At 38.2% G+C, this 26,676-nt stretch overlaps 1 protein-coding gene across 3 annotated transcripts in view; it reads right to left on the bottom strand.

Moving 5' to 3' along the window:
• Window positions 1-26,676, bottom strand: part of tiam2a (TIAM Rac1 associated GEF 2a) — a 227,221-nt gene that overhangs the window by 186,084 nt on the left and 14,461 nt on the right. For all 3 annotated transcript variants that reach the window (XR_011355801.1, XM_069931598.1, XM_069931599.1), the window contains exons 2-3: window positions 19,652-19,735; window positions 17,542-17,586 (exon numbers count right to left, since the gene is read on the bottom strand). Coding sequence is in view for 2 of the 3 variants with exons in the window: in XM_069931598.1 (XP_069787699.1) it covers window positions 17,542-17,586; window positions 19,652-19,735 (129 nt within the window). In the remaining variant the exon portion in view is untranslated. The remainder of the gene's footprint in view (window positions 1-17,541; window positions 17,587-19,651; window positions 19,736-26,676) is intronic.

Raw genomic sequence — 26,676 nt, 5'->3', positions numbered from 1 at the left:
AGTTTTCAATATAAAGCAGTATCCAATGCCCTCTGCAAAAGAGAAGTACAAAGAATGACAATCCCCAAAGCAATTGCTCCTCAATTTAGACAAGTGGCCAATAGTATATTCTGAAACACTGCCTTCTAGTTCCATTTTCACAATATCTCGCCCCCTCAAAATTATATACCGGTAGTTCAAAAATGATTACCTTTAGGGCTGAGGCCATGCTAAGGATCTAGACAGACATCTTGGATGAGCTGTTCATAAAGAGTATTAAAAAGACAGTTTAAAGGATTAAATTGAGAATTTTTTCACTGTGAATTAATAAAATGATCACTAAGAAACCAAGATAGCAAAAAACAAAATGGGAATAGACACCAACTCAGCCAGGAACATCGAGTGAAAGCCCGAAAGAGTGGCCTTGGGACTGGCTGAACGCAGCAGTGCTGGGGGTCGGCACAAGACCTGAATATAATCCTGGATAAGGTGGAGACTTTATGCACTCATTTCACTGGTGTTAAAACTGCAATGAGAGATGTCAGAGAAGATGACTGAATTTAAAGAGGCAAAAGATGATTTAATGCAACAAATAGGCCAAGTGAGTTGACTTGGTTAAAACACAAGAAAAGCTAAAAGCTTTAGAAGAGGACGCAAAGAAATGGGGCTTGGAAAAACAAGCTATGCTGGACAAGATCAACATCATGGAGAATTTTAGCAGATGAAATAATGTTCTGATTGTTGGTCTGAAGGAAAGGACCGAAAGGAGGGACCCAGTGAGCTTCTTTGAAACCTGGATCCCACGAGTGTTGGGGGAGAAAATAAATTCAACGGAAAACTACAAAGAGAAAGGGCTCATCAGACTCAAAAGATCTGATGAGCAGCAACCATGGCTGGTCCTAGTAAGACTTTTGAATTACCGGGAGCGGAAGGCAGTTTTGAGAGCAGCATTTGCTTATGCTAAGCAACACAATGGCCCGTTTGAGATTGACAGCAGAAAGGTGTTATTCCTTCAAGACCATAGCCCATCTTTAATTAAGCAAAGGAAGGAGTTTAATGAATGTAAAAAGGCAATTGTGGTCAAAGAATACAAAATACTTGATTATATATCCTGAGACTCTGAGATTCGAAGAAACAGATGGCAATCAACATTATATCAAGACTAAGGAAGGGGAAGAATTTCTATGAAGATTATGAAAATATTAAAGATATTAGGCAAGAAGATTAAGAAAAATGTTTACAATGGCTCTAAGTAAAAAGTATATTTTTTGAACTGTCTTGTATTTATTGTTTATTATAGAAATTTGTACGGACAGCTCAAGAAAGAGTAAGAACTTGGTTAAAAAAAATAGCAGCATGGTGAAGATGTTAGTCTAATGGAGTTAATAGCGCCAGGATAGGAAGATTTTTGCAATATGGCGCTAAAGGGAGGGGTTCTTTTTTTCTTGGAAGGTTTCAAAGGCTTCCGGGATTTTTTGTTTATGTCACCGTCAGAGCAGTGGCACTATACATGTAGGTTAAAGAAGAAAGATCACTATTATTTGAATAATCAGAAAGGTTTTATTGCTGAACAATATTTGTTTAAGAACCAGTATGGATAATGTTAAAGTTTATTTGTCTGAATGTTAACCAGCTAAACGGGCTAGTTAAAAATAAAATGATTTTGGCACACTTTAAAAAAAACTAAAGGCAGATGTAGTTTTCCTGCAGGAAACACATCTTACTAAATCGAAGCATGCTAAATTAAATAGAGGATGAGTGGGGCAAGTAATATTGTCTTCTTTCGGTTCAAAGGCAAGAGGAGTAGCGATTTTAATTAATAAAAACATACCAGCAATAGTAGAAGATATATTGATTAACCAAACTCAAAGGTTTATAGTGGCACATAATAAAACTTAAGCAGAATCCTGGACGATGAAGCCTTTATGAAGGACATCATTTTAAAAGCAGCAGAGAGAAGGTAGACAAAATATAATGGACAACAGGATGGTGGGTGGAATTTTAATTTCTGTTTGGATCAGATATTGGATAAATCAGCGAGAATGGTAACAAGGGCAAAAGCCACAAAAGCGATGCTATCATTTATGAAGGATTAAAATCTGATTGATACCTGGAGGCAACTCAATCCCATAGAGAGAGACTGCTTGTTCTGCTCAATGGACCATGTCTCACATACAAGGATTGATTTATTCTTAATGCCTGCATAGTTTAAAAAGCAGAGAGATAAAAAGAGAATACTTGACGAGGCTATTATCAGACCACACCATTATTCTTAACTAGTGTAAAAACAAAAAAAATGTACAGATGGTGTCTCAATGCCATGTGATTGAAAAGGACAGACTTCTGTGAGTTTATTAGGAGATACATTTAAAGCTTATCTGAGAGGGCAAATTATTTCTTATACAAAAAATCTTAAGAGAATATAATGCAGAATTGGATGGTTTGGAGAAAGATAACAGAACTGGAAAAAGATTATCAGGACAGATTTACAAGTATAGAATCTTAGAAAACAGAAAAAATTGAGATATAACACATTGCAAACATATTAAATGAAAAAATTATTTTTAAAAACTAAGCAAAAATGTTATGAATTAGGAGATCGAACACATAAGGTTTTATCCTGGCAAATCAGAGGATTTGTCGAGGATGATAAATGCAATTAAAACAGAAGCCGACATTCTAATGTACAACCAGAAAGAGATTAATGATATTTTTAAGACAATATTAACAAAGCTATATAAAATCAGAATTTTTGGATGATAATGAAATGGACGAGTTTCTAGTGAGCAATGAGCTTCCAAAATTAGAGGTGAGAGAACAGACGGAGCTAGACGCTCCTTTCACAAGGGAAGAAATTGAGAATGATCTCAACACTCAGCAGGCTAATAAGTCTCTGGGAGAAGATGGGTTCCAACCAGAGTTCTATAAACAATTTAAGAATCTATTGATGCCTCTTATTATGGATGTGCTAGACTGGGCAGTGGAGACTCAGACTCTCCCAGACTCTTTTTCAACAGTTATTATTACTGTGTTGCCGGGGGGAAAAAAAGACAGGGACCCATTAAAAACCTCATCATGTAGACCTATTTTGCTTTTGAATGCTGATTATAAGATATTGGCGAAGGTGTTAGCCAATAGACTGGGACAATATTTACCTAAACTGACGAAGATACTCTTCAAATAGTCTAGGTAGGCTATTTAGCATAATACACATAGCTAAATCAAAATTGAATTCCAGTATAACAGTCTCCCTCGATGTGGAAAATGTACTCGACCTCTTAGAATGGCCATTTTTTAAAAAATTTAAAACTTTGGAGAAATTTGGAATAACTAGAATATTCATAAATTGGATAAAAACTCTCCATCATAAACCACATACCAAAATTATAACTAATAGTCAAATGTCAGCAATTTTCCCTCTGAGTAGGTCGAGAAGATAGGGGTGTCCCCTATCCTCAGCGCTTTTTATCCTTGCAATTGAACTGCTGCTGGTGGTTATAAGGAGAGATCCGGATATTAAAGGCTTCAAAGTTGGACAAGAAGAACATAAAATCAGCCTATTTGCTGATTATATGCTATTATATATATAAAATATGAAAGAGTTTCAGGTTACAAATTTAATATGGATAAAAATGAAATAATGCCACTGATGAACTTTGATTATGAAAGATATCAAATGGGAAGTCTATTTAAATGGAAAGTAGACGGAATCAAATGCTTAGGAATAATGACTGACAATAACCTACAGAATTTGCACAAATTATATTCCCCTGTTAGGGAAGGTAGAGAAGAATTTGCATAAATAGAAAGACTTGCCGATTACTTTGGTGGGAAGGGCTAACTGTGTCAAAATGAAAGTGATGCCAAGATTACAATACATTTTCTAATGGTTGCCTATTTTTTAAAAATTATTAAATAATTATATTGGGCAAATCCTATGGTATAATAAGGGGCCGAGAATTTCACTGGAAAAATTAAGCTACGAGGACTGAGGCTACTGGAGTTTAAAGTATTATTTGTCAGCACAAGTCAGATTTCTTTCATCTTTCTTTCTCTGTCTGCCTCCTTCTGGCCCAACTACTTCCCATTATCTGATCCCTCTTCACTGGCTCGGCTGCCGGGGGGCCTCACATCACCTGCTCCTCCCTTGGGCCCGGCTCTTGCTGCTGCTTGGGCTCAGCCAGTCCTCGGCTCTACCTTCTCCTCAGCGCTGGTTTGGTTCTCTCCTCCCTCCCGGACCACGGAGCTGAGCCCTGGCAGACCTCCAACTCTCCTTGCCCCCCGCTTGGCCTCCATGTTCTTCAGGCCACATTCTCTGCTCACTAACCACTCACCCACCCGAGTCACGCTCCTGCTCTCTCCCCACTCGCCCCAGAACCCAATTCTCTCCTTACTCTCTCCCTGCCCAAGCTGCACTCCCTCCTCACTAGAAAACCTGAAAATATACTGCACATGCAGTTAAAAAAATGTTCGGTTTTCGGAATCACGGATAAAGAGATAAGGACCTGGGTATATGCTCAGATGCAGTAACATATGTATACAAACACATCCATGGAAAACCTTTGACCTTCAATTAACAAATTTTCAGCCAACAATGTAATCACTGCACTGGGAGTAATCTATGGGCCCCTAAATACCCCTCGGGACACCACAGAACAAATAAATAGGCAGATTTTGGAATAGTGCAGAAATTACAGGGTTGTTATGCGAAACTTCAACTTCCCTAACACTGAATGGCACCTCCTGAGTGCAAGAGTGATAGATTGGGTAAATTTGTCTGGTGCGCCAAAGAAAGATTCCTGACACAATATGTGGACCAACCGACTAGAGGATCTAATACTAGGTAATGAACCTGGTCAGGTAGCAGGTCTCTCAGTAGGGGAGCATTTTGGTGATAATGACCATAACTCCTTGAGCTTTAGCATAGTTATGGACAAGGATAAAAGCAGATATAGAGAAAAGGTATTTAATTGGGGGTAGAGCTAATTATGTGGGATAGGCCAAAAACAAAGGAAAGCAAACTGGGAACAGATGTTGCGGGAGAAAGCACAGAAGTATTGTGGAAAATGTTTAGGGACCACTTGGACGAGGTTTAAGATAGGTTTGTCCCAGTGAGACAGGGAAATGATGGTAGGAAAAGGAAACAAAACAGATGAGGCAGCTAGTTAATAAATAAGAAGGAGGTATACATTAGATTTTGGAAGCAGGAAACAGGAAGGGTTCATGAAAATTATATAGTAGCCAAGAAGGAACTTAAGAAAGGACTAAGGAGAGCTCAAAGGGGACATGATAAGGCCTTGGCAAGTATGATTAAGGAGAACATCAAAGCATCGCATATGTATGTAAGGAACAGGAGGATGATGACAATGAAGGAGGAAACATGTGCCTGGAGGCAGAGGAAGTTTGGGAGGTCCTAAATGAATACTTTACTTCAGTATTCACCAGAGAAAAGGACCTTGATTAGGTAGAGGTTGGAATAGAACAGGCTTGTGTGCTGGTCGATGTTGAGATTAGGGAAGAGGAAGTGCTGGATATTCTTTATAACATTAAGATTAAAAAGTTCCTGGAGCCAGACATGGTATACCCCAGGTTGCAGTGTGAAGGGAGGGAAGATAGCTGGGGCACCGACTATAATCTTTGAGTCCTCCTTAGCCATAGGGGAGGTGCCAGAGGATTGGAGAATGGCAAATACAGTCCCCTTGTTTAAAAAAACGTAAGAGAGAATGCTGGGCATCATAGACAGTGAGTTTTACATTAGTGGTGGGCAAACTGTTGGAGAGAATTCTAAAGAAGATTTATGAGTATTTGGAGAAGTACAGTCTACTCAGGGATAGTCAGCATGGGTTTGTGAGGGGAAGGTTGTGTCTCATGAGCATAATTCAGTTTTTTGAGGTTAGTGTCTGTGAACTATATCAATTTTAGTATGGCATTTTATAAGGTCCCCCATGGAAGACTTGTTCAGAAAGTCATGAAGCAAGAGATCCATGGAACCTTGGCTGTGTGGATTTAAAAAAGTAAAAACAATTCGGCTTGCATGTAGAAAGCAGAGCGTAACAGTGGAGGCAAAGTATTCTGCCTGGAGGTCAATGACGGGTGGAGTTCTGCAGGGATACGTTTGGGACCCCTGTGGAAGGATGAGTACTGATAAGCAATTTTGCAGATGATACAAAGGTTGGAGGAAATGTGAAAGGTTGAAGGTTGTCAAAGGTTTTAAAAGGATGTAAACAGGATGCAGAGTTGGCAGAAGAGTGGCAGATGGAGTTCAATCCAGATAAGTGTTAGGTGACATTTTGGAAGGTCAAACCAAAAGGCTGAGTAAAAGGTTAATGGTCAGATTCTGTGGAGGAACAGAGGGACCTTGAGGTCCAAATACATACTCTCAAGTTTGCTGCACAGGTTGATAGATGTGCTGAGAAGGCCTATGGGATGTTGGGCTTCATTAGTTGGGGAGAGGGGGGTGGGATTCACTTGAAGAATCGAGAGGTCATGTTGCAACTTGACAAATATCTTGTGAGAGGACACAAAGTGTATTGTGTTCAGCTCCAGTCACCTCATAAGGAGGATGTGGAAGCTATTGAGAAGGCGGAGGAGATTTATCAGAATGTTGTAAAAAAAACCCAAAAATGCTGGAGAAGCTCAGCAGGTTAAACAGTGTCCTTGATATAGCAAAGGTAGAAATATATAACCAATGTTTTGGCTGAGCCCCTCATCAAGGTATGAGAGAATGCCAGCAAGCATCCAAATAAAAGTGTGTGAGGGAGGGGTGGCAAAGGCAGGATATGATAGGTGGATTAGGGAAGGTAGAGGACAGAAGCAATGAGGGGGGGCAGGGGAAAGAAAAGACGAGCAAGTTAGTAGAAAGCAGAGATATCAATGTTAATGCCATTTGGCCAGAGAGTGCCCAGACGGAAGATAAGGTGTTCTTCCTCCAACCTGCGGGTGGTCAGGGTGAGATAGTGCAAAAGGCTATGGACAGATGTGGGTCTGGGAGTGTGACTCAAAAATGAAATGGTTGGCTACTGGGAGGTCGCCGTGGTTGCAGACAGTGAGGAGGTGCTCAGCGAAGCAATCCCCCAATCTGTGACCGGTCTCTGTGATGTAGAAAAATCTGCAAAGGGAGCACTAGATACAGTAAATAAGAGCAGCGGATATACAAGTGCTGCTTCACTTGAAAGGCCTGTTTGGGACCCTGAACCACGGTGAGGGAGAAAGTGTGGGCGCATGTTACCCCTACTACGGCCACAGGAGGTCCCGGGGAGCGGGGGGGTGGGGTGGGGAGGGACGTGCATGAGGAAATAAATTACAGAGGGAGTGGTCCCTGCACAAGGCTGAGAGGGGAGAAAAAGGAAAAATGTGTCTAGTGGTGGGATCCTGCAGTAAGTGCCAGCAATTCCAGCAGATGATGATGTGTTGGATGCAGAAGGTGAGGAGGATTCTATATTTGTTGCATTTGGGGGCAGAGGGGGCCAGGGCAGATGAAATGGAGATGTGGGTGAGAGCTGAGTTGATGGTGGTGGAGGGGGAGCCATGTTTGTGGTAGAAGACTGACATTTTGGAAGATCTGGAAGACCTCATCTTGGCAACAGATGCAGCAGAAACGGAGAAATTGAAATTAGGGGATGAAATCCTTGCAGGGGACAGGGTGTGAGGAAATATAATCAAAGAAATTGTGGGAATTAGAAGGTTTGTAGTATGTCAGTGGAAGGCTTGTCTCCCAAGATGGAGACAGAGGTCCAGGAAGGGGAGAGTGTCATCAGAGTTGGACCAGAGTGGAAGTTAAGACGCCAAGTGGATGAAGTTGATAAGTTCATCACGGGTGGTTGAGGCAGTCCCGATGTAGTTGTCGTAACCAGAGGAAGAGTTGTGGAGCCTTCCCTTTGTAGGCTTGTGGCATGGATTTCTCCACAAGGCCCACAAATAGGCAGATGAAGCTGGGACCCATGCAGGTACACACAGCTACTCCTTTAATTTGGGGGAAGTCAGGTAGAAACAAAGTGCTTTCAGATCTTCTGTGTGGGGATGGAGGTACACCTCAACACCTCACATGCCCTCCATCTCCTCAATGACTTCAGATTTCCCGAATCAGACCACCTTGTTTTCACGATGGATGTCCAATCCCTTTAAACATCCAACCCCACATCTACCTATCATCTCCTGCCTTTGCACCTCCCCCTCCTTTTCTTCAGATGCCTGCCAGCATTTTCATACCTTAATGAAGAGCTCAAGCCCGAAACATTGGTTTTGTATTTCTACCTTTGCAACATAAAGGACACAGTCTGACCCGTTGTATACTGATTTTCTTGATTTACTTTACCAGGATGTCACCTGGATTGGAAAACAAGTCTTATAAGGGAAGGTTAGCAGAGCTGGGACTTTCCTCTTCGGAGCAGAGGGATGAGTGGAGACTTAATAGAGATTTACAAGATTCTGAGAGGCCAACCAGCACTTTTTCCCAGGGCAGGAATAGCAAACACCAGAGGACATCTGTACAAAGTGAAGGGAAGAAAGTTGAAGACAGACATCAAGAATAAGTTTTTTTTTTACATAGAGAGTTGTGAATGACTGGAATGTCTTGCCTGGGGTGGTGGTGGGGGAAGCTGAAACATAAGTGACATTTAAGAGACTTTTAGACAGACACATGGATGAAAGAAAAATAGAGGGTTACAAGGTAGTAAGAGTTTAGTATTTTTTGATAGGAATATATAAGTCGCATAATATTGAGGGCTGAAGGACTTGTACTGTTCTGTAATGTTCTAAGTTCTAATGACTTGGCTATTTCAATCGATGAGATTTAACTGAGAAGTAATTGAGGATAGAAAAGGGAAGTATATTAGTAGAAAATCAAATATCGAAAAAAGGAATTTTAAATTTTGATAAACGAGCAGATAAATATTTTTATCTTCGATTAAATTACTTTTTGTAGGAATGAGATTCCAATGCTTCAATTGTTTCTTTCCTGGGCTGAATAAGTTCAATGACCTTGCAATAACATAAGTCTCAATGTTAAAAGGACATTTTCTATTTTGTATCCTAGTCCTAACCTCTCATGGTAAGTTTGTCAAATAAAATGTAAGTAAACACAGCAAATTCTCAAAATTCAATTAAGAGCCAGCAAATTTATTTTAAATTAAAATTAATGTCAGAGTGGCACAACATGTCCAGAAAGTTCTTAAATTTATATTAAACTTTGTTGTTTTGGAGGCAAAAATCTAGCTAATAGTCAATTAATACTTCCTGTTGGAAGAGAGCAGCAGGATGGAAGACAGAATGTGCCAAGATTGTGTAAGCATAGATTTTCCATCAATCCAGAAAAAAATATAATAATTTATTTAAAATGAATCACATTTTTGAAGATCTTGATATGTACAATGAATTTTCAGAATACTGTGAGTTTTTCAAGAACAGATTTTCTGAATAAACAAATCTCTCAACATTTCAGATTACATTTGAAGAAGCTTTAATTCTTTTAAAAATCCATTAAAAATATTAATAGTATTAATTTCCTCCATACAAAGACCATGTCACAAGATTCCAACTGCTAGTGCACAGAAGATACTCCACAGAAGAAAGTGATAGTTCGTCAATTGCTAACATGGCCTAATTTGTAGCTTTATTTTTCACATTAAGTCAACCAAAATGGTGGAATCAAATAATGTCTCAAAATTCAATGTGCAACCGTCAAAGAAATAATAAAAATAGGAAGATATTCAGCATGTCAAGAAAGTCTGGCATTTTATTAGCCAAAGCAGTTGCATCCTTGATAAATTTTCACCTTTCGTTTGCAATACAATTTGGGCATTTCTAATTCATTTGAAATACACAATTACTATTAGTTTCCACAAAACTACAATTCTGGCAATGCAGAACATGCTCTAATTTTGGAATAACTATTAAAGATCATAACTATTATAAATAGGAGTAGACCATTCATCCATCTGTTTTTCTGCTCTTTCTCCACAGCCTTTACTGATTAGAACTCAGGGTCAAGATTATATTATTACAAAATACATAAAAATGTAATATTCATGATATACTTCAACTTTTATCTGCTGTAAGGCAAAGAAATATTCACCATGAATATTGCCTGACGCCCCAAACAATCTACCTCAGCCTTTTATATACACAAAGATTCTACCTCTACACTCTGACAGGGAGTTCTAAAAATCACTATGCTCATCGAAAAGAAATTCTTCAGTCTTAAATAAATATAATCTGGTTCTGGGTTCTACTGCAAGAGGATACATTGTCTCAGCATTTAACATATATCTCTTACTCTTATCAGTTCCAATAAGCAGTCTTAATTGGTTTAGCCTTTCCTCATTGGAAAATCTAATAAACCTTTTTTGAACCACCTTCATTTAATCTTTCAGAAAGGGAGACCAAAAACCTTGCAGCAATCTAGCTGTGATCTCACCAGTGCCTTGTTTGAATGCAGCACCTTTCCTGCTTTTATTAATCTGTTTGAAACAAGTCCCAACATTTCATTAGTTTTCCTTATTAACTGTGGTGCTTTTGTGTTAACCTTCATTGTTTTGTGTACCTTTTCTCCACTTACATCAATCCATTCTTTTGTTCTTCTTTCCAAACTGAACTTTACAATTTCCCAGTCACCTAACTTATCAAAATTTTTTCAAAAACTACAGGTACACCATCCTTTGGGGGACAGCGTGTTCCGAATTTCGGAAAGCCCACCCAAATTGTGCTTCCGTATCTATCCCCACCCCCTTCCAGTTGTCCGGACATCTCCCCCGACCTCCGGTTCCTCGGCCGCCTCCCCTGACCGCCGGTCCCTCGCCCGCCTTCCCCGACCGCCTGGACATCAGCCCCGACAGCCCGGCAGTCTCCCATGACCACCGGTCCCTTGGCTGCCTGGATGTCACCCCCGACTGCTGGTCCCTCCCGGCCGCCCAGCAGTCTCCCCCGACCGCCGGTCCCCACTTGCCAGATTTTGGAGCTTTCCAGATTTTAGTTGTCCGAATAAAGGATTGTGTACCTGCATTTGCAGCATCTTGCCTTTACACCTGCATTTGTGTTGTCCAAAACACTATTCCTTTTTTCCAAACCACTAATACATTTTATAAATGGGTGAGGTCTCACCACTGATCACAGGTTGCCAAGTGAGAGAATTTTTCTCATCCCTATTCATTGCTTCCTGCCTGTTGCCCAATTCTCTATTCATAATTTCCTTGCATAATTTGCAGGTGATGACAGTGTTCAAATCAGCATCTGAATTTATTTTTGATTGCAGCCATTTCTTTATGCAATGTCCTCTTCACATAAATTAATATTTAGTGAGGCACTTTGTTGAACCCCATTCAGGTCTCAATATTCCCCTCTCCCCCCACTCCAACTATTGTAGTTGATACTTCCTTAAAGAAATAATTGTTGGACAAATTTTCTCCTTGAAGACATCACACAATCTTTGATTAGGAAGACAAACAAAATGCTGTAACAAAAATGCAGTGGGTAGCACCCAGAGGAAAATGGACAGCTTATTTTTGTAGTCAAAACCCTTCTTTGGGACTTAAGTGGTTTTTTATTCATGAGATAAGCCATTCTCAACCTTGCTTTGGCTGTGGCCCCCTTCCTGTGAAGAAGTCAACTCTTACTTTTGCACTTCATATGATGTCATTAATGTACTCTGACAATAAATCTGAAATCTTTATAGCTTCCATTGATAGCTTGTCCCAGATATGGACTATTCTGAAAAAGTGATTCTGTCAATTTCAAACAACTGATACGAGGTTTATCAGCTATGGCTTTTTGTCTCCATACTTCTCTCCCAGTGACTACATAAAAACAGAAAAGTATTTTACAATTTCAGGCTGTTGCTCCTTTTAAATATGCTGTGGCCCCAGGATGGGGTTGTGTGTTCTGAGCCATTGAGAATAGGTGCTCTAGATTCCAGCATCTGCAGTCTCTTATGTCTCCATTTGACTCTGTTCAGATGTTTTTCAAAATGTGGTGTAATTATCTCCTTCATAGAGACATAATACACCAAATAGGCTTTTCAGATCAACTTGTCCATGGCAACCATACTTCCATACCCTTTTTATCTTAACAACTATTTATTTGAACACTAATGGCATTGTGAAGAAAGCACATCAGCGTCTCTACTTTCTCAGGAGTTTGCGGAGGTTTAGTATGACATCAGAAACCCTGGCAAATTTCTACAGATGTGTGGTGGAAAGTATGCTGAATGGCTGCTTCAGTCTGGTTTGGAGATACCAATACAGTTGAGTATAAAAACCTCCAAAAAGTAATGGATACAGCCCAGGTTATCACAAGTAAAATCCTCCCCACCATCAAGAACATCTCCAGGGAACGCTGCCATTGGAGACCAGGAGCAATCAAGGATCCACACCACCCAGAACATGCTTTGTTCTTGCTGTTACCATTGGGGAAAAGGTAAAGGTGCCACAAGACTTGCTCCACCATCTTGAGAAACACCTGCTATTCCTCCACCATCAGACCCCTCAACAATGCTTAATCAGGGACTCATTTAAGGACTCTTACTTTTGCACTTCATATGATGTCATTAATGTACTCTTACAATAAATCTGAAATCTTTATAGCTTCCATTGATAGCTTGTCCCAGATATGGACTATTCTGAAAAAGTGATTCTGTCAATTTCAAACAACTGATACGAGGTTTATCAGCTATAGCTTTTTGTCTCCTCTTTTTGAACATGGGGGTATCACATTAGAGTTTTCAAACCCTGTGACATTGATCCAGAATCTGAAGCTTTTTGGGAAAATACAACCGATGCATCCTCGTTTGCAGTAGTCACTTGGTGTAGGTTGCTAAGATGCAAACCATCAAGGCCAGGAAATTTATCAGTCTTTAGCCACATCAACTTGCCTATTACAATCTCTCCAATGATGGTTATGTATTTAATTGACCCCGAAATTATCAGGGTTTAATGAGATGCTAATGCATCTTTTACAATAAAGTGTTAGTTAAGAATTATTTGCATATGTCATTTTCATGTTTTTAAGAAATGGAACCTCTCTTCAAGTAGCTATTTGTCTCCGTCCTTCTTTTGCTGGATTCTAAATTTAACTAGGTCTTCAAGCACACCGTTAACTTTTGCTTCCTTGTACGCTTCCTCTTTCAGGTATATACCCTCCTTGATTAGCAACAGTTGGTCTATCCTCCCACAGAAGTAGAAAAGCAAAGTTTCTGTGAATGTTTAATGCAGTGATTCTCAACCTTTTTTCTTTCCACTCACACACCACTAAGTTTTCCCTATGCCATAGGTGCTCTGTGATTAGTAAGGGATTGGTTAAGGTGGTATGCGGGTGGAAAGGAAAAAGTTTGAAAACCATTTTTTTAAAATTATACCTAATTGACTCATGAGCATGGTTTCATGACTCCAAAGGAGTCCTTATTAATCACAGAGCACCAATGGCATAGGGGTAACTGAAGGTGGTATCTGAGTGGGAAGGAAAGGTTGAGAATCACTGCTCTAGACCCAATTGTTACGGAAATATTTGGCTTGAGAAAAATTGTCATTGGCCCATTTCCTTTGGAGTCATGAAACCATGCACACAATGAGTCAATTAAGTACAATTAAAACAGTGATTTTCAAACTTTTTCTTTCCACTCATATACCACCTTAATCACAGAACACCAATGGCATAGAGATTACTTAAAGTGGTCTGTAGATGGAAATAAAAAGATGCAGCAAACGCAATATAAACAAGGCCATGACTGAGAAGAATAGGTACAGCAGCTACTGAGTACTGTTAATGCACTCCTAGGTGGGGAAAATGGGCACAAGTTAAAATTTTAAAATATGACCCATCAACACAAGTAAAAGACTGTGGAAGCTTGAAAGGCATTTCCAGATATGCAAATTAATTCTGAGTCAAGTGTTAATATTCAATTTTGTTTTACAAAGATCAATATGATGTTAGGTCACATATCTGCATTATTTTCAAGTAATGCAGCATGTTCAATGGACTGATATCTATTGTTGCCATAATAATCCTGTGTTCCAATGACTGAAGCAGAATGGCCTTGAAGTATTATCATGAGATTTTATTCAGAGCTGGTTTCAAAAGGGACTCCATAAAATGCTCTTGCAGAGAAACTTTCAGCTAAAGAACACTGAGTTGACTGAAAAAAATATACTCACCATTATATGGACAACCTATTGATACTTCGGAAAGATGGGGGAGATGGAGGAAAAGGAGAGAAGGGAGGAGCACAAGCTAAGAGGTAACAGATGCACATGGTCATAGACCTTGAGAGTAGCAGGAAAACAGGAAGCAGTGGAAGACTCTCACAGAACTCCTTCAGAGAAGACATCCCTCGAACAGACTTCACAATGGAGCAGATTAAGCAAACTTATTACCAGTTAGCCTGTGTTCCATTCACCACCCCCCCCATCTTTTTTATTCAGACATCAACCTTTTTTCCCCCTCTTAAACCTGATGAAGGGGCCAGGCTGGAAACGTTGATTTCCCTTTACTTCCCTTAAATGCTGCATGACCCATTGAGTTTCTCCAGCATATTAGCATATGGCATTCTACATCTGCAGATTTTCTTGTTTAACCATTGTAAAATCCACTATTGATGGAAAGAGACAAATAAATTGTAGATATAGTACCATACCTTATTTCATGACCTTTTGTTCCAAACCAAAAGGTTAAAACATAAATTCTATGGCATAAATTTTAGTGCATCAATTCTAATGCATTTTTTTAATTGCCTAGTCAATCCACAGAATTAAATTTCACAGCTTGATTCTACTTCATGGCACTAAATACAAACCTAACACTAAGGATCAGTTCTTCTACTGAAGAATATGGATGGAGGGGGTTGGGTTATCAGAAGATGTATGAGATTACTAATCTGAGATTTGGATTGAGTTGAGATTAAGAGCTGGAAAGATGTGGTAAATAGGAGTTGGGAGGGCAGAAAGTCAGAGAACAGGTAAGAGAATTAGATGTGGAATGAGAGGAAAAAAAAGAGGTTGAGGGACTGGGAAAAGCAGGCGAGGAGCCAGGCTAGGGGAAAGAGGTTGAACAGTTGAGGGAACAAAAGGAGCAGGTGAACGAACTAAACTAACGAAATTTGGGCCTGCTGCTTTGTTGCTGATGAGCAATTTCTCACCCAGCTCAAAAAGTTCACCAGCAATCAAAGTGATTATTAGCTCAAGTTTCTCTTCCTACAGATGCAAACTGACATACTGAATATTTCCAACATTTTTAATTTTTATATTTAAAGCATCTGCAGTTTTAATTTTTCATCCTCTTTTACAGTTGGAAGAGATACTACCTCCAACAGATTCTGCAACAGACTTTGAAGTCTCTTCAATTAACTCTGTAGAATTATACAAACTAATTAGAAGCTTGCACCATGCATTTCCTTTTTTTCCCCCAAATTTTACAAAAGGACCCTAAAACAGGAAAATTATGTTTTTGGATAACCTAATCAATGGACTAATTGCAGTCAATCATTCAGAAAACCAAGGAAAAGAGCATCAATTCACAAGTACAGATTCATCTTTTTCACAACCAGCCAAGCAAACATTTCATAAGCAAATGGAATGCATTAAAATTGGCAAAGGAGATTAAACAATAAACTATAAGTGAGTAATATTAATTAAAGACAGCAAAACTACTATTTTTCATTGTAAAGCTGACAAAAGACAGTCATTATTACAGTATATGGCATACAAATACAATAAGCATTTTGATTCCACAAGTCCTTTTCATCATTCAAGACTGTGGCTCATCTTTTACCTCAACAACCATTTCTCTTATTCCCATATTCCTGACTCTCTCTCAATGTCCAATAATCCATCAAATTCCATTTGAATGCAACCAATGACTGAGCCTCACAGCACTCTGAAGGATATAGAGCTCCAAAGATTCAGCCCTCTGCGTGAAGAAATTTATCAACTCTTTTAGATGGCCTACCTCTTATTTAGAGACCAAGATCTCCACATCCTACATGACTTAGCCACAGTTGGAATAGTTCAGCAGTTGAATAACTTCTTTAGTATATACTTTAATGATTTTAAATTGTTTACTTGCAAAATATTGGATAAACAGTGGGAGATCTAAAATTAAATTTGAATACTTCAACTTACTTTAATGTCCAGGATTTTTACAATGTTATCACTGATATGGAGAAAGTATAACCAAAGATGGCAGTGCACTTATATACTTTAATACCACGTATTATACAATAAAGAACACCACTGTGTACCCCATAAAAATAATTGCCCATATCATCCTGTGCTGTTTTATACAACTCAGAAGAAGGGCAATATAATGTCTTTGAAAATGTGGGGGCACCAACCTCTCTGGTGGGCTAAAACAGAGCACATATAGATATACAAAATAATATGATAGTCTACAAGTCATTATTTTATTTTAACAGATTGGGAGGGACCAGGAGACACAAGCTACAATTATTTAAAAATAGGAAGTTATCAAGTGTTTCCGCCCCCCCCCCCCCCCCACCCCCACCCAAAGCTCTTTATGGAAGTGGCTTGAGCTTCTGGAATACACTCCTGCTGGTGAAGTAAGTTCTGACTTCAAGAGAAAAGCACTCACTGGCACAGATGTGCATACTGGTAGAATTTTTATCACTTGGTTCACCTGGTATTTGATGGAAATTCTTCTCCCTCATCTCCAGATGTTAAACCCAGAAAATTTCTCATAATGACTCTGCTCTTTCCATTTTTGCCACTCCCAGGAGATCTCATGGCTGGAAGGTGGAAGTTCATAAATGTTTAGGCATGAAGTTCCAACTATTAAATGTAGGATAGGCTTGATGGACCAGTTATTCTTCTTTACTTTAATTTTATGCTGATAAACAACAAAGCCATCATCAACTGCTTGAGCCCATCATGCTGACTTTTGACTCCTAACTAAAAATCCACCTTTCTCTGTAGGAACACTGCACAAGCCCTGCAACTGATTCATTGTGTATGGCAGCTGAAATCCTACTCTGTACAAACACTGTACAAGAATAGGACCATAAAACCACAGAGAGAATTAGCTTTAGTATGAAAGAAGGAGGCCTAACATCAGAATATGGGCAAATTAATCAGATTCAAAACTAGAAGTGAAAATGAACTTCAAGGAAAAAACTGTTCACATTGATTATTATTAGTTTGAAAGTAAAGTCCTGAACATTTGCCCAAAATACCTAGCACTTACAGGAGTGTAATATAATAATATTACAATTAACTCTGTGGGAATGGAAAATTATTAGCATTTTTACCGAATGCCCAATATGAAAAAAGAAAGCTCAAGTGCTGTCCATATCCAGAAATATTTTAATAAATTAACAAAAAAGATAAAACTACAAGAGGAAATTCCAGATCCACCCCATTATGGAAAAAAAATCCGATGGATTTATAATTAAAAGCTAAATAATGACAAAATAAACTCAGAATTGAGGGACTCTCAATGCTACCTCAAAATGAGATTAATACAAGTTATTCATCTACAGTAAAATAATCTAACACGAGTACATGAAATATCTGTTTAAACAGTGCAAGTCTGCACATCAGTTGTAAATTAAGTACAAATTCTTACCCTTTGAATAAACTTTTCCACACTCTGTACCACGTGTTTGTAGAACTGCAATGCAAAAATAAAGACTTCAGATATTTGAAGATAGTTGAAGAGATAAATAAACCGTAAAACATAAGCCATGAATTCACAATAAAGCCATTTAAAATACTTGTTTGGTAACCCCATTTAGGGCACCACTCATTAAGAATGATACAAACAGGCTGAGGGCCAACTTATGGATGGACTGGAAATGCTGGGATTGGAAATGCTTGAGAAGATTTGACAAAGGTTGCTTTGAATTGCAATATATTATAACAATCTGGGATTTGGGAAGGGGCACCCACCCAAACTTATCTTTATACTTTGGTTTCAATGACTTCAATGGAACCATGTCCAGGAAGTGAGGACTATTAATGGTTATTGTTATTCCATCCATTTAAGGCAAATGCACAAAAATTAAATTTCTCTTCTTATTTCTAATGTAATGAAACACAAAAGTCTGCAGATGCAGCGATTGATTGAAGCAAAAACAAAATGGTAGAGAAACTCACCAGGTCAAACAGTGTACTTTATATACCAAAGATAATTGAAACATTGGCTATGTATCTTTTCTTTCTATATAAAGTACACTATTTGACCTGCTGAGTTTCTCCTGCACTGTGTTTTCACTATTTCCAATGTAACTGGCCAATGAATAGAATATGTTCGAAATAAACAATTTTATATTCAAAAAGTGATTAGAGTTGGGAAAACTCTGCTTATGGAAATAGATTCAAAATTGGACATTAAAAAGTGAAGCAGCTAAATTATGAAGAGAAAAATGTAAAGAACTAGCAAAATCCATGCCATAAAATCAGAGCCATATCATTTCTGATGATAGAACTAAAGAGGACAATTAAAGATCAGCAACTGCAACTTCATGACTCAGTACTACATGCAAACACATCAAATAGATTCATACTTTTATTATAGTTAGGAGGTATGACCATTCTTTCTCAAAAAGGGTAAAATATAGGATGGTGTTGATTAGCACAACCTCACATAATCAGATGGGATAGACCCAGATGATTCCTGATCAAAAACTGTTCACCACTATTTAAGAAATGTCCTTGCATATTTATTTAGGCAAATTACTTAATTTACTGCATCACTTTTCTTCTTACAAATTTTAACAACTATATGCACAATCATTACATTTTTGTAATTATTTCTTGCTTATATATCAACTTTAACTCTGGAATAAAACTTCTTCAATCATACAGCCAGGGACTAATTATTCACAAAGCTACTCATGTATTCATCCAAAACATGTCCAACCCTCAATATTTTTTTAAATCTCAAAACAACTCATTCACAATTGAAAATAGCAAAGAAATAGAAATGTATATTAATTATAAATGAGGAAAAAGAAAGAAAATTAAAAGACCAAGGAAAGTGAAACAGAATTTACAAAAATGTCTACTTTAAAAATCAATTAGGGGAGACTAGTGACAGGTAATACATAGATATATAGACAAAAGTAAGAACAAAGAGCATAAACTAATGTTTGCAGCAACTGAGGGGAGTTGGTTTTAGAAATGAAAGTATTAAAAATGATGAGGATCTGAAAATCAGTGTACGTGGGTAACTAAAACACAAAGAACCACAAAATATAACAGCATGGAACAGGCTCTTTGGCCTAACTCATCCATGCTGAACGATTCCCTTTGTCTGCATTTGGTCCACTAGACCTCTCCTGTCCAAGTACCTGTCCAAATGACTTAAACATTGTTATTGTACCTGCCTCTTTCTCCTGATTTCCTCAGTTGCTTGTTCCATACACTCAATGCCCCTTAGAGAAAGGCAGAACACTAAATAATAACTGACAATCTAAACTTCAAGTTTCCTAAACTTTAAGGACATAAGACATGTGGCATGTATTTATCCTGGACTTCAATTTATGCACTTTATAAGTGGAATATGCAGGAATGCAACTCAACATTGATGGTTTCAAGTTAGAACTAAAAGTCATACTTTATATTTTGTTGGCAGAATGGACTCAATTAACCATTAATAGAACAGAAGATGCGAATATTAAATTATAGTACAACATTTGTTTCAAATATATCAATTTTAAAACAAAAAAAATTACCTTAATTGACTTGATAGCAGCCTTGGTCACCTGGTTCATTTTAGCCCTGGAGATAGGTGGTTTATACTCATTTAAAGAGTACAACTAAAAAGAAAGACAGTAAATTTTAAGAACCGGGAAATCCACATATTTCCACCCAATAAATGCACATCTTGATACCGATGCATTGAAAAAATTCCAAATCAGGAGAGAATGCTTAAATTTTGAGCAAGCAGAAATGACAAAAAAATTAGAAAATCTGCTACCCTACAAGGGATACAAATATTTAACATCCTCCAGTGCCCTATTTGACTAAAATGATTGAGATGGCAGATCCCACAAAACTAAAGAAAAAGGAATACCAAAACCAACTGCTACTGCATGAAACATTCTGCTAATGTACGATTAATGAACTTTGAATGTGTAAAGCAAGAACCATTTTGAATTTCTGCAGTACTAAACGAGACATTACTTTCATTCTTTTGTGTTTCCACTTTTAATTGATGCAGGACAAATTACATTTAATGTCAGAGAATAAATGGAAATAATTGAATGATTATTTTTTTCTTCCTCACCAATCATTTTCAAAATATGCTTTAAATAAGCAGAACTGAATATACAAATTTAATTTTTCCCTGATAAGGAAGCACCAAGATATCCTTGGTTTCCAACACTCCAATTAGCATTGACATTACCAAATTCAATTTGAGATCGGCATTTAAACAGAGAAAAGGAAAATGCCCATTTTAAATAGTCAGATCTCTCCAAAAAGGTTCAATTAACAGCAATCTGCATTATGTGCAAATGACCAATCTTCATCTAAAAAGGTGAGATGGTAATTTCAGATCGGTTTCCTTTCCTTCTTAGAGGTACATACATTACTAAAACTGGATAAATGTCCTTTCTATAATGATGATGCGAGGTTGCAAGTCAACTTGCCATTGGACTCATCTGAGCATTCAATAGATCAATTAAAAAAAAGTTCAATATAAACCAATTTCTTTTTTTTTTAAAACTGGAACAACATCCTTAATTTTGCTGCCAGCTTTAGATAAAAACAATCAAAATTCATAATACATTTAAAACGTAACATATTGATCCATATTTTAAAATAACATTTTATTTCAACATTCATAATCAACTGTGTGAATTACTCAAGCAGCTTTGTTCACTGTGCATACCACAAACTCATGTGCATATAACCCTGTGTATATTACAAGCCAATAGAATCAGAATTTAATGTCATGAACAAGTCATGTAATTTGGTGTTTTGTAGCAGCATCATATTATACCTATCTTACGACATTACTATAAAAATAATAGTGCATGAAAAGTAAGACAGTGTCTTTGGTTCACTGATTATTCAGGAATCTGATGGCAGCGGGGAAGAAGCTGTCCTTGTGCCGCTGAGTACTAGTCTTCAGGCTCCTGTACCTATTCCCTGATGGTAGCAGAGTGAAGAGGGAATGGCCTGGGTGACAGGGATCTTTGAGGATAGAGGCTGCTTTTTTAAGACACCGCCTCATGTAAATGTCCTCGATGGAGTGAAGTCTGGTGCCTGTGATGTTACAGGCTGAGTTAACAACCCTCTGGAGTTTATTCTTGTCCTGAGAGTTGGCACCTCCATACAATAGCCTCTTTTCCACTGGCATCCAGTTAATTGGCTGTGCAGTGTCCCGGGACAGGAAGCCCTTTGTGCCGTTTCCACTGGGCCACCCTTAACTGGGACACTAATTGCTTTTCCACTGTACACATTCATCCCCAGGAATCAGGAGTGTTCTACCTTCAACTGGAAATGGGTGACTTTCCACTGCCCCTTTTCTACTGGTTTTATCTGAATGCCTGAGTTAGCAAATGCTGGGGATATGAGTAGGGCAGAGGCAGTTAATCCCCAGTGTGAAATTACGTCATCTGATGCTGGCGTTCAGACAGTGTTCCTTTCCACTGAACCCTGTCCCAGTAAATTCCCAGATAATTCCTGAGAAAGGGTGCCAATGGAAAAGGGGTTAATGATGCAACCAGCCAGAATGCTCTCCACGTTAGACCTGTCGAAGCTTACGAGAGTCTTCAGTGACATACCGAACCTCCTCATACACCTCTCAAAGTATAGCAGCTGGTGAGCCTTCTTTGTGATTACATCAACGTGGACAGATCCTTGGAGATGTTGACACCCAGGAATTTGAAGTTCTTGACCCTCTACTACTGAGCCCTTGATGAGGACTGGGTCGTGTTCTCCTGACTTCCTCCAGAAGTCCACAATCATTTCCTTGCTTTTGTTGACGTTGAGCACAAGGATGTTGTCGTTGCAGCATTCAAGAAACCTATCTATCTCCCTTCTGTATGCTTCCTCTTTGCCGTTTGTTATTCTGCCAACAACTGTGGTGTCATTGGAATTGTGCCTGGCCACAGTCATGGGTGTATAATGAGCAGAGCAGTGGGCTAAGCACGCATCCTTGGGGTTTGCCTGTGTTGACGATCAGTGAGGAGGAGATGCCTAGAGTTTGTAGCTTCTTGACCAGCACTGAGGGAATAATGGTATTGAAGGCCAAGCTGAAGTCAATAAAGAGCAGCCGTATGTATGAGTTGCTGTTTTTGAGCCAGCGATATTGTATCTGCTGTGGAGCAATTATGACGATAGGCAAATTGCAGTGGTCTAGATCTTTACTTGGGTACGGTTAATTCTGGCATTCATATCAAACTAAAACCCCTTTAGACTGAATCAACAATACTAATTCAGTAGTAAACATATATGCACTTAATTTTTAAGGCAAACTTTCTATACAATGGATGTGCTGAAGAACATCAGATTTTCAAATTACTACAGGTTTCATGCAATTAGAATTACTTTGAACATTACTTCTACTTGAACCTCAAACAAGGCATTCTCTACAAGGTCAATTAAGTCAATATCTCCCAAATTATTCTTGGTGGTACAAGCATAATCCCATTTATAAAAGAAAAAAAAATTGCTGTATCTTCTGATGCATTTTGTGCAAGGAAATCCAAAGAAATAACCTGATTTTAGTTATGTGCCAGTCAACAACATTCAATCAAAAAAAGCTCCTTCCAGATAGATCACCAAGTTTCAGGTAGACCATAAACCCTCTGCCATTAAATTCATAAACTTCCAGTAACAGCTGAAAATAACCTCAACAGGCTCCTGGGATTCAACACAGAGTGCATTATCAATCTATAGGCATTTCTTTCTGCATTTTCTACATAATGGCTAACCCAACAGAATGTGGTTAATTATAAATATGTTGAAAAGATTATTCTCGGAGGTCCTTTCTCATCACCACCCAGGCTGCATCTTGGTGCCTGTGAGTTAATTTGGACAATGGTATATTCTGCTAAATCTTGATCAGCTCCATTTTTTACTTTTCCTTTGGGAACACAAAAACACTTTGTACTCATCATTGGATAGCTTTGAGATCAGAAACTTCTATCTTTCTACACTTGTAAGATAAGATTCAACTCATTCTAAGAAAAGCCATTAAATTTATCTACAGATTAGTTTGCGTCCATTGTGTATTATGCGCATGAATATAAGCATCGTATGTGCTTGAAAAAAGTGTGTTTAACAGCACTTTATCAATTCTTGAACATTTCAAAACTTTGTGTGCAACAAATTACAGTAAAACTGCAATAATCCCAGATTATTAATAATCGATGATTCAACATCTGATGAACCAGAGTCCCAGTTCCCATGATACCCTGAAACACCAAGTCCTCGCTCCCATGCTGTCTTGTGCATCAAGGCCCTGATTCTAAAGCTCTCTTTGGCACACTGGAGTTCTGGTGCTGTAAGGTAAAACATCATGAGATGGGAATGTGTAAGGAGTTACCCTGTGCAGGGCTGTAACAAGATGTGAATGCATCCTTGTACTTACAAGATAAGAGAGACATTGATGGATTGAGAGGCAGGAAGCTAGCAGGGAAAGGATAGCAACAGTTTTAGTCATTGGACAAGTAATGATATGATGATGTTCTAAGCACGTATCCAAGGGTATAAAAAATCACCATTTTGCTGATAACGGCAGAATGCATTCTCCAACTAACATTGTTAGTTGCAAGTGTTACAATCCGGTAATAAAGAACAAAGAACCCTGATTTCGACTCAGTCTGGTGTTTGTCTCATTCATGAACAAAGCAGACCTAACAGTGCCCATGCTCCTTGAAAGCCACCAGATTCTTTGGCTTCGCGGACGAAGATTTATGGAGGGGGTAAATGTTCACGTCAGCTGCAGGCTCGTTTGTGGCTGACAAGTCTGATGCAGGACAGGCAGACACGGTTGCAGCGGTTGCAGGGGAAAATTGGTTGGTTGGGGTTGGGTGTTGGGTTTTTCCTCCTTTGCCTTTTGTCAGTGAGCCACCAGATTCACTGCAAAATTTATAATACTATCGTGCAGCACCTAACAAAAATGTAATTGTCTCTTAATTAAGGCGACCACTGTTCACAATGCTGATTCACAACTGAACTGTGAATTCAGTTCAAAGAGAATAGTTTGTGGATGATACAACAATAGTTGGCCTCATAAGAAATGATGAGTCGACTTACAGAGAGGAGGTTGGAAAGTCTGTAAAATAGTGCAAGAATAACAAACAGAGTCTAATGTGGACAAAGCAAAGGAGATGATTGTGAATTTTAGGATGAAGATTGACCATTGCACATCAATGGTACAGTCATTGAGAGCACAAAGTTCCTTGATCTACTTATAAAGGACAACCTATCATGGACCACAAAACCTCCTCCTTTGTCAGGAAGATGTAGCATCTTCCTAAGGAGGATGAGGAGGGCAAATCAACTGGCCCCCATCTTGTCAACTTTTTACAGGAGGACAATTAAGAGTCTCCTGTCTGGCTGAATCATTGTATGGTAATGGCAATGGAAGCTGCAAGTTGATACCGAAAGTCATTATTGAGGATTATCAAAACTGCAGAGATTTCTGGGATCTCCTTTTTCCTTAACTGATGACATTTACCAGAAGCATTGCTTAAATAAGGCCCAAAGCATTAAAGAAGACCCTTTGACTTAGTAATGGGACAGGAGGACAAAAATGAAGACTGCCAGGCTATGAAATAGCTTCTTGCCATAGGCTGAGAGATTGATGAACAGAATCCTGTAACCAAGTAATCATCCAAACATATTTACATATTCATTTTAAATTAGATCTTTATATGATTATTATGTACTGTGTATTGGGTTTCTACCGTGGTCCAGAGAAACACTATTTCATCAGGTTGTATATGTACAGACTGATAATAAATATGAACTTGAGAAGGTGTGAGAAGTGGAGAGAGAAACCATCAGGAAGTTCGGTGGGGAAGAAAAAAAAGGAAATAAAACCTGCATTGAAAAGTCAAACAATGCCTTTGAAGCAGGTTTTTACTCCCTTGTAATTTGTTGCTTTGAATGACCTTCTCGAACCACAAATATGCCAAAGCAGCTGTCAACACTAAAATTACTAATTCTGAATTCTATGAAATGAATGTCCTTAAAAAGGCCAGAGAGTTTGAAAAAGAAGAAAATGAAGCCAATTTATCAAAAAAAATAAATACAGAGGATATTGGAAGTTGTTTATAGATTAGTTAATAGGGATAAAGTAACAAGATATTTATTTTAAGCTTGTTGGAAAAACAGATTAAAACATATTTTGAATCTCAGATTAGAATGGAATTGACAGCTCCAAAGATATCAAAATTCTTCAATGCATAGAGAATGCATTCTTGAACCATCAAGAAAACAAGCAATGTTAGCAATGAATCAGTATTAGTCAATTAGTTAACTTAACCTAGCAGCCAGACAACATAACATCATTATGCAAGACTATTAGATACATGAAAGGGAGATGAATGGATCACAAACCAAGATTTTAAATGTAGTTAAGGTAGATTATGGAAGATGAAGCAGGAATTGACAACAGCAAACTTGCTAGAAAGTAAAACCATCAAAAACATTAATAATTAATGCAAGGCTCAGAGACCCATTTCGTACAAACACAATTTTGGAAATTGAGAGGACCACCAATTAGTACAATTGGGAAAAAAAAACAATTGTTCAATGTTCAACTCAATTTCTTTAGTTAAAAGGTAAATTTTCACCAGGCTCAGGTGCTTAAAGTTAAATGGTTCCCACTCAAGGTTCTTGTTGGTTGCTCGTTGGACACAAACAAACTGATTTCCTAATAGAACCATGGACCTATAAACCAGAATGGGTGATGAGAGATACAGACATATGACTCTAAGATGCCGCTGAGAAACACATTGAAATTGAAAATCCAAATAATAAGTAATCTTCAAAAGAGGAATACAATGATTGACAATTTGAATTCAATTCTTAACAGGAAACAAAGCATAAGTAATCTGGCAGCTGTTATCTGTATTACATTTTTGTGTTATGAGCCCAGAGGACCCCAAAACCCAGCAGCAATAGCAATTCACCAAGAGAAATGGTTTCTTAAACAAAAGTTGCTTTTAATTATCTTTAAACATAAAAATAGGATTAAACTTTAACTTATTACTATTAACTTAACCCCCTTCTAATTCTAAGTGCACATGTATGTAATGTGTATATGTTCAGGAAAGTTCTTTGATTCACAGTCCAACCATTCACCTTTCACTTCTCCAAGTTCACCAGAATCAGGCAATTCTTACTTTGCACAGAATTTAACATTTATGAATTTTCACCAGGCTCAGGTGCTTAAAGTTAAATGGTTCCCACTCAAGGTTCTTGTTGGTTGCTCGTTGGACACAAACAAACTGATTTCCTACAATCAGCCACTTCATTGACTTGCCGAAGAAACTTGCCCCATCATGGGTTTTCCAAAAGATACTCTCTTCTTCCAGGTCACCAGAGTCCTCCTTGTTTCCCTTTTTTCGGGTGAAACACTCTAGCCAGCCATTTCCTTTTGTAAGGACTACAAGAATTTTGAACAGCCCAAACTCTGAACCTGTCTTCAAAAATGGGGTTTTCAACAAGCCATATTACTTCCCTCTCTCTAAGAAAAGAATCCTGTTTTTTTTCTCTCTCTGCTTGTGAAAACCAA

Source organism: Narcine bancroftii, chromosome 4 (genome assembly GCF_036971445.1).
Source record: "Narcine bancroftii isolate sNarBan1 chromosome 4, sNarBan1.hap1, whole genome shotgun sequence".
Classification (NCBI taxonomy): Eukaryota; Metazoa; Chordata; class Chondrichthyes; order Torpediniformes; family Narcinidae; genus Narcine; species Narcine bancroftii.
The sequence above is the reverse complement of the archived record's forward strand: the minus strand, read 5'-3'. Positions and strand labels throughout refer to the sequence as shown.